Source organism: Porites lutea, chromosome 2 (genome assembly GCF_958299795.1).
Source record: "Porites lutea chromosome 2, jaPorLute2.1, whole genome shotgun sequence".
NCBI lineage: Eukaryota > Metazoa > Cnidaria > Anthozoa > Scleractinia > Poritidae > Porites > Porites lutea.
The window spans coordinates 13,668,050-13,677,646 of NC_133202.1; the positions used below are offsets into that span (position 1 = coordinate 13,668,050).

The 9,597-nt window shown below is 39.8% G+C and overlaps 1 protein-coding gene across 1 annotated transcript; it reads right to left on the reverse strand.

Moving 5' to 3' along the window:
* Positions 1–1,023: 1,023 nt before the first annotated feature.
* Positions 1,024–6,554, reverse strand: LOC140927812 (TNF receptor-associated factor 2-like). Its single transcript, XM_073377496.1, has 7 exons — positions 6,376–6,554; positions 5,718–5,769; positions 4,717–4,821; positions 3,703–3,867; positions 3,298–3,375; positions 3,010–3,099; positions 1,024–2,540 (listed from the first exon to the last, which is right to left on the reverse strand). Exons 1-7 carry the CDS (start codon positions 6,522–6,524, stop codon positions 1,515–1,517), a joined length of 1,665 nt encoding a protein of 554 aa, XP_073233597.1. The 5' UTR covers positions 6,525–6,554; the 3' UTR covers positions 1,024–1,514.
* Positions 6,555–9,597: the final 3,043 nt, after the last annotated feature.

Sequence of the window (9,597 nt, forward strand, 5' to 3'; positions counted from 1 at the left end):
ATAACTCATTGCAGCTATGACTACACAAGTTGTGTGTCCACTTAAACGTCTAAATCGTGATAAATTCCGACGTTGCCTATACTGTCTCATATTTCATTGCTGGGATATAACATGTCTCTGCCAACTTCAGGATGTTTTTTTCATTTCTTAGTGTTCGTCCGTTAACTATAGTATTTTTTTTTGCAAAGAATAGGATATATTATTTAAAAATTTCTACATATAACACTACCTATGAGGAAACATAATCGCCATATCATTTGAGATCACACGACTGTAACACGGGCTGGTGAGTTGGATCTGTTTACAGCCTGTTAAACAGGATATCACAAAAGCGAGATAATTTTATATTAGTAAAATCCAACTAGTGGTCTATTATCAATGCTGCGTTCTGATTGGTTGAGCTACTATTAGGCTATATGTTATAGCCCACTAGTAGAGAAAAGCGCCGGCTTTGAAAACCAAAACAAAGGCGACTGAATCGCGTTTTGCTAGTTAAAGTTCTTTTGTCTCGATATTTTTGACAAACTAGTTGGATTTTACTAAAACAATTATTCCTCTCGCCCTCAGGGCCTCTGAGTCAATAGCCCATGAGGTCGTCGGCCTCATGGGCTATTGACTCGGAGCCCATTCGGGCTCGAGCAATAATTGTTAAATAAATAATAGCATGGTCTTAGTTCCCATTGCATGCCTCTGGCATCCAAGTTTCACTGTGTTTTTTAGTTCATCGAGTCTCTTCATTTATAACTAAGACAAGTCCAGTTTGAATATCAAATAATTTAAACTTTTTCCTTTTCCTTTTCATCGGTAGCAATTCCATAAAGACATGATTTGAACTAACAGGGGGAAACTGGAGCACCCCGGAGGAAAACCCCCTCTTATAATTATGTCTTCTATATATAGTCTAACAGATTAAATATATAAATATTCTTTTCTCGGTGAACATACACGACTCGATTACCATAGCTCACTGTAAGCATGACTTTCAAGTTGCTTGTCCACTCATAATGTAAGTCTTCAAATTGTAAAAAAAATTCTCGAAATCGCTTCAAATCCAAAGTTGCCTATACCGTCTCATAGCTCATTATTAATTCGGTTATTACTGAACATGTCATTGTCAACTTCAGCATGTTTCTTCTATTTCTTAATTTTTTCCTGTTTCCTTTTTCTTTGTTCGCAGTTTTTTTTTCTAAAAAAATACGTAATAAATTTGTAAAAACCCTAATGATGGGATGACACCCATCTAAAAACTATCTGTGTTTGAAAATAACCAGGTGAGACTATAAAACTATAAAATTGACAAAATATGTTATATCCGTACACAATGTCCTAAATAGAAGAATGCAAGCCAGATCGAGATTGATACGTTGCCTACGTCCCCCGTCCTTTCTCTCCCCAGTCTCCTGCTCGCTCCGCTGTCTCAAGAGTCTGAAAACCTGACAATTTTTCTAAAACCGCTGTTATCAAGAGAGAATGAGCTGCAATTGTAGCTCATTCTCTCTCTCTCTCTCTTGATGTTATAAATCCGTCGTATCGACTATGACCTTCAGAAACAAAGTATCGTCTCGGACGTAGGCATGATCGTTTAACTCCGATAAAGGACAGAATGTAGGGCACCCGCTAGCGATGTTTGTTTCTCTTCTTGGTCTCTGGAAGGATGAGCTATTTGGATCAGGTCTGAAGGAGTCGATCACGTGTTCTACGTTATTCTGATCTAGCAGCATGAACGTAACTTTCTGTCTGAATGGCCAGCGGAGTAACGCATCGTACTCACCACGCATGACAACAAAGAATACCGAGATGTGTGTCCCTCTTCCAATACCATCACCATTCAAGTAGATTCGCGCGCACATCTTGTATCCATAGCGACTGGTAAAGAAGCACGGGCTGTAAAATGACGTCTGTTGCCCGGAGACGGCGTCTTGGCGTTTTTTAGCGAACTCGGTGATTTTCCAAAGCAAGATTCCATCGTGACTGGAGACTTCCTGCTGCCTCACATATTCGTCCAAATCTGTCAGCATAACATTACGAAGTGCTAGTGAGTGACTCATGGACTCGAACTGTCTCTGTAGTCGATCGGTTGTTCCACTCGAAGACTCCTGTTGCCTGGCTACGGTAGACACTTTTCTTTGTAGTTCTTCATTTAATCTGTTTCCTTCAACGAGCAAAAGTTCGAGATTGGCCGTCTTTCCTTCTTCTGTAGTTATTCTTTGTAAAAGTTCTTTGGCGAGCGTTGAATCAAATGCTGTTGCTGAGTTTGAGCTATTCTGTCTAGAACTTTCCAGTTGCCGTATTCTTTCTTCTTGTTGTGCCAGTTTTGATTTTAGTTCTTCATTTTCTCTCAGTGTATTCTCAACTTCTTTAGCATAGCGTTCCAAATCTTTCTGATTTAGTAGATTTACGCCATTCATTGACACGTGTCCAGATTCCCGCATGGTCTTCCCAACCATCGAGAAGAGCTGCATTACGGTCTGAAATAGGAGCATCAAGTGACCGGAAGCATTTTCCTCTTCATGCATTCTTCGTTCCTGAAGCTTCATAGTCTAAACAAAACGAAAACGACGTAGTGTATTAATGCTTAGAAACTTTAATAAACACGCAGCCCTTCTAGAAATGTCCGAGTGATTGCTGACATGGAGCATGCAGTTAAACTTCAAGCGGATTCAAAAGTGGTTCTTAGGAACCTTTGATCACGACTCAGTATTGGGCATTCCGGAGACTCCTTTTCTTTTCTTACCTGCACAATCTAAGGACCTTTCAGTAGGAGTTTACCGTAGTAGACAAGGAAAGCATATCAGATCTCCCACTGACGTATACCCGCACCCCCTCCCCCTCCCCGCCACCGCCATCACCACACACACCCACAAACAAGTAAGTAAGGTAAAGTAGTGGCAACTCCTTAAGTGTGGTGACCATTTACGCAAAAAGCTATCAGTGTCATTTATTTTTCAACGTTGGTCCATTTAATGCGCGATCCCCTCCTAACTGAAGTAATGTCAAGCATTTGCATACCTTAGTCTCAGGGCATCCAATTTGCGTCCATGGACAACTTGATTGCATTTCTTCACAGTCTCCATTTACCAGATCAATATGGGCACGCATCTGAATAAGAAAGATAGAAGCAAACGTCAAGTCTCAAACGTATTATTCCAGTGTTACTGTTTAGGAGCTAGCTGTTAAGAACCCGTTTACACATTTACGCGTGCGTTGCAGATCAAATTTCAATCTGGAATCATTATTTTGAGGAGTGTGTAAAAACAGACCACGAGGAAGAAGAAAACGTCTCGGAGCATAACTCACCTGAGAACGAGGTATGTCCTTTCTCCCACATTCTGTGCAAGTCACAGGGACGGAGGGACACTGAGATTCTTGGTGTTCCTGTGCACAATGAATTATGTATTTGTCATTAAGCTAGAGATCGCTCTGAACTTACTCTCCACGCTACTATGGTTTTAAATGGAGACCATTAATTTAGGTTAAAAGATCTCATGTTAATGAGACCTTTTACTAGCACTGATTTATGACGATTTGAGACCGAAGGAGCTTAGAGGCATGAAGAAATTTCCAAAGAGTCAATGAGCGTCAGAAATTTATTGTTGTAAAGGAAGGTGTAAAAGTACGTTAAGTATTAAATTACTTAAGGATCCTGTTCCAAATGACGACAACTTAAGGGTAAACAAGCGATTTCAGTAGAGTTATTCTTACCTCCAAAAATGCAAACTCAATAAGAGTTTGGCAGTGGTCACATTTTTCCATTCTGAATTGACACGACTTCTCAAGATGCTCCACCAGACTCGATCTAGTCACCAGTTCACCACATCCTGAATGCACGCATGGAACTTGAACGTACTCACACACAGCTTCGTGATCCTAACACACCAGAACACGTAATTGATAATTATGATAATAATGCACGAGATAATAATAACGATAATTTAAAACGCGAGGAATTGTATTGTAGAATCGGCCACTTTCCAGCTAGGATCATTGTAAAAACAAAAAACAAAATATAAGCTGGAACTCAGAGAAAATGTTTTGTTGCCAAAACCGAGCAAAGAAAGACGCGCGCGATTAAAGTAATTTCGTTTTGTATTGGCTGAGACTTCATTAGCATGTTGACAAAGGACTATACTAAATGTACTTAAGCCAAATGGAAAATCGCTTTATTCCGATAATATTCTGACACACGTTGATAAGATTTCTGCTCCAAAACATGGATTAAACAATTAGCCCTACACTTCTTCGGGTAAATTGAAGATTGCTTTATTCCGATAATGTTCTTACGTTTACGCGCGGATAAAACATGTTGGTAAATCTTGCGCCCTATACTACTTCGACCTAATTGAAAACCACTTTATCTCGTCTATTATATCTACATCTCTACGTATTTCGTAGATAATCCAGCTGATAGAAGCATGGGCATCACAGAGGCTCTATCTGAACAGTAAAGCCTATGACTGAGATGGGTGGATGCACCATAATACAATCGATAGCCGCAAGACAAGATAAAGACTCTCCTAAAGCGACCTTGGCACTTTCATGACAAGATGACAAGGTGTACGGTAAAAATGCCTCAATATATTTTTTGCCTCACGAGTGACCGCTTTTCAGTGTTTCACGGCTACAGATTAACCCGACTGGGACCGCCCTTCTCAGTAGGGCTGGAAGTGGGTATACATCATGACTTATTTGAACATCATACAGAAGCTTAGTTGTTACCTCTCGTTTTCTAAGCTCGTCTTTCCAATCACATCCTTCTTCTAGATGAATGCAATGGACCAACAGTGACTGTATCTCACGCTCGACAAAGCGATCCAAAAATACCTGCAGAGTGATTCGAAACAAAGTATTGCTACAGGAAAATAATAGTTAGTAATTGACCCATGCAGAGTAAACGAAAAGGATGGCATATAATGTCGAAGTTGACGGATAAGCCAACACAATGTGTGCCATTTAGGTGATTTATTACAGCGACAGGGATTACAATCAGGTTTTACGACAATTCTTAAACTTCAGATTCAAGTTGAAAAGTTCTCAAATTAGAAAATAGGAAGATGAAAATTGTCCAAATTACTTTTTGCGCATGAACGTGACATGAAACTACTTTTTTATGGGTAGATATGTTGAACAGTAAATAACAAAATCTTGGTCACGTGGTTCAAATTGACGTTTTGCCGTTTGCGGTAAATGACTCTCTATTAACAATACAATATGACGTTAGCGTAAAATGGCACCACTGACGTCCGCTAACGCTTCATTTATGAGCTTTTTGTATGATATATGTGGCTAGTGATATGATGGTAGACGTGGACGACAGCAACAGAGAGCCTTCCATTACTCTTTTCGAACAAGAGTGTGGTTTTGCGTCCCCTTCGAATTAACTTGAGAAAGAAGGACGTCACCGCCCAAAGACGCGATCACCCAAACCGAGACATGATCTTACAATTATTTAAAGACCTTCGGTTGTTGGTCCCGCCGGTTTGAGCCCGGGATCTCCCGCTTAGAATTTCAGCGCTCTTCCAACTGAGCTAATGAAAAGTTAAAGGATCGAAATGGGTTGGGACGTGGTGAGGGTGGAATGAGGATGCAGCATCATAACTGGGTGGCGAACAATTAAAGGTACGCAGACTAAAACGGAGCTGTGTCATGTTTCAGACCGCCGTAGTATGTATTTAGAAGATTTCACTAACGACAAATTTCATCATCGAAAAAAGGCAAACCTGTTCTCTATGAATATCTGATCCATCGATGATGCACTTTCCAACCTCTTGCCTGTAAAATTATTAGGGACAGGGATCAGTGTGTATCAAACAGTAAAAAGAAGAATATTTACATTGCAATTACCTGGAATTTATCAGACAGTTATCATTTGCCAGTAACCTGTAGGAAATTTATTATCACCTGGCATGGCTTCCGTTTCTCGAAAGTTCCGGTATCTTTTCGCGCCCCAAAGTTGTTGTCGGTTTGCCGAAACTATGAGTAAACGAAGCAAAAATTGGAAGGTTTGTGAGCTAGGAACTGTGATACTTTTCAACAGGTTTTGATTTCAAAGTGTGCCTTTGGGCCTGGAAAGTTACGGGTCCCTTCGAGAAACGGCGATCCTGGCCCCAGTTGTTCAAACGTTGGGTAGCGCTAGTATTCCTTTCTCCACTGGAAAGTTATTTATCCAGTGGATAGAATTATCCACCTTTTGAACAACCTGGGGCTTGAAGTAAGCTACCTCATTTATCTGCACGTCAAATTTGCCTCGCAACTATCTACAGAATTTGTAGCCATTCTATAGTATATCAGTCATTTACTACAGTATATTAAACTATTTATTTTAAGAGTTGCATATTTCAGGCTGCCTAAGACAATGCCAAGACCTGACGTACTTACCTAAGGATTGTTTCCACGCATGTCTTACAGTACCTATGACCACATGCTATTGTTTGCACAGCTTCTCTAAGAAGACCCTCGCATTTAGGGCATAAATGTTTTTTATCGATTTTTGATCGGTCCGCAGAAGATAACTCATATCCAGGCATTGTTCGGCTAAAAGTAGATGCAGAAAAAAAAACAAACAATCAAACAAACAAAATTGCCTGCTGTAGTTACCGGGAAATGACATTCTTGGTGAAACACCCCTAAAAACAAGCAAATATTGGTCAAGTTAGAATATGTTACAAAGGGTCGAACAGATCAACCATTTGCTGAGGTAACATAACACCACCTTTATTTAAATCTCGGTAATCAAATAATCGAGTTATAACAGCAAGACAAACATTATCTCTGCCTTTTTTTTCTGTGGATGCATGTAACCAGATCTAATTCGTTCCCAATCGCCTTCATAATGTGCGCGGCACAGGAACACTCAACACATCAAGCTATGTAAGGGCTGGAAGTGGAGTGCGAGGTTGCGCCTTCCCATCACCCCTTGCTTCCCACCTTACGCTCTTGTGCAGCGCACAATAGGGACCTGACGATCAGACAACGGCGACGTTCATGACAACGTCGCTGAAAAATAGACTCCGCATCCTTTCAAACCATTTCGCGATTATCCCAAGTCGTCCTGTTACTTAAAAGAAGGGATTTTATGTTGGAGATGAAGAGAAGGGGGGGGGGGGGGGGGGGGGGGTTGGCACGCCCAAGTTCAGAGAGAGATGTTAGAATTTATCGCCTTGCCGTTCCCGTCCTCCAAAAAACTTAAAATTTTGGTCACTTCACGTCGACGTCGTGCAGGAACGGCAAAGAAATGTACGAAAAAGCGTGATGCACGTGCAACGTTGTTGTTTTGTTAACTAATCCCATTACTTTTTGAAGTTGCCGTTGCCGTCGCCGACGAAGTTTCGTAAGGTCCCTATTATGAAGACGACCGGGCTCAAGTCAATTACCAGATAGCCCCCTGCGACGTTCGTATCAAGTGCAAACATTGATCAATAAGATTACAGGGCTGATCTTGCTCTGTAGAAGGAGAAACTCTGGTAGTTACACCGAATAAATAAGAAACTTTGAGAAACTGCTAGGCTAGCAAGTTTTCCAAAACCACGACTGTAATCCGTTTCAATCTCTTCCAACTTTGTCCATCTGTGCCTCCTTTTGAATTTGCTCTTATATTTATTATACCTTCTAGTCATCCTTTGTACAATTATTTTTATGTTTCACTCAATTTGGTGGCAAATTCCAGTGTCTGAATTTTGATAAATTTCGTGACACTGCTCCTTTATGCATCAGTTAAAAGACCCCACTGCTGTCAAAGTCTTGTTGTTTGGAAAAAGAAAAAAAAAGGATAATTAAAAGAAACTTAGATTAAGAACAATTGCCGTTTGTACTTTAAATTCCGAAATAAGATTGTTGTTCTTATGTTCTAATCAGATGGAAATCAGTTTATTATATTCTAAAACTCGAAAGGCTTAATAATTCTAACACTCAGTAGTGTCAATCGATTCTTGTAAAAGGGACCTTCTGTTGAATTTTCCTAACTTAAGTCCTCGGAAAAACGGGGGGACTAAAATTTAAAAAGTAGAATATAAAAAAAACCTGTGAAAGGATCTATTGACCGGCCTGTGAAACAGCCACTAAATAGTCACCCGGTTGCAACTCACTCTTGTAATTGAATGCAAGACTTCAAAGATTCCAAGTTGTGGTAACGCCAAACCCTCTGGACAAAAATTCTTCTCCTCTGTTTACCTCGTGATCTGTGCCACTACTAAGTGGATCCGGTTATTTACACACGCGTCGCTGAAGTTCTTCAATTGAATATACCTTTATTTATTTTTTTACATCATATCTATATGCAAGACTGATATATATGGCCGTTGCCATGGTGCAATTGCATTCCAGAAAAAACCTGAAGGCTGCATGAGCGTAAGCAAGGCTTGATAGCCCTTGGGCAAAATGTCGCGATCGGACGAAGAAAGCAAAAATGTAATCATTGAAGGTATAGAGAAATTTTAAGCTACTAATTACAGCGGAGCAAAGAGAAAAAAAAACAAAATACTGTTAACTGCCTCTTATAACAGGGGCACTCAAAGACTGTTTTCTGTAAACTATTTGTTCGGAGCAGCAACTATTGCCTAGAATTTTCTATCGCTTGACAACAACTACAAATTTCTAGAAGACCGTTCCATGACATGTACAATTTTTGAAACTTATGTAATAAATTCCTTACGATTTTCTAAAGCTCAATTTTTCACATTTCACTCCCTAAGTAATGCTGTTTTTCGTAGAAAAAGGAAACCTAAAATTTTTGGATCTAAAAAATGTGATTGAGATAGGAGTCAGAACAATTCTCACATTCGTAAAACGATAAATTGCATATAAAAGTTTCGGGAAAATAATACTGAAGCCCTTGTAATGTTGAAAATACTCAAAGTCCCCTAGGATGACCGAACAGATACAAATTTTATAGCGACGCTTAGAATGTAAAGTGTTTCTAGAGAGCTAAAAGTACTCTAGAGTAGCCTAAAACGTGTTTTCAACGTATTTAGGAGAAAATCGTCGTTGGGTGTCCTTGTTCTAAGCTCAGTGGGATACATTTGCGTAAGGGGAATTAAGGAGGCTTTTAAACGGAGGGGCTTATAAACCGGAATACTTAGAAGGAGCGCTTCGAAACAAGCTATTGAAGTGCTGATCAAAATTCCTTTTTACATTTACTGGTTTTTGAAAGTCGGTTAAATTGTGCAGCTGCACTACATTTGCATACAACCAATAACTTTTTTCTTTGCTGTCACGCTTGTCCGCTAATTCGTTGCATCAACGCATACAATCAATAATGTATATGGGTCCTACCGAATGAAGAATCCCAGCAAAGTTGCTACCACAGATGCAAAAATAAATAAATAAAATGCTTGATGAGAAATTTCGTCAGCGTTACGCAAGATTCAATTCGAGGCACGTCTCGAAAATTCAGTGTATCGGCCAGTATAAACTTCCGGAAAAACCGGGATCGCTACAATAGAACCGGACTTTCTAAACTTGATTTTTATCATTCACAAAGAATAATGAGTCCTTATACCTAAAGAAACAATGGATTCCGATGTAAATAAATAAATGTATCAGTACCAATACGTTCTTACGTCTATTTTAAAACTCCATGGCCTAACGTGATTACTTGCGGGA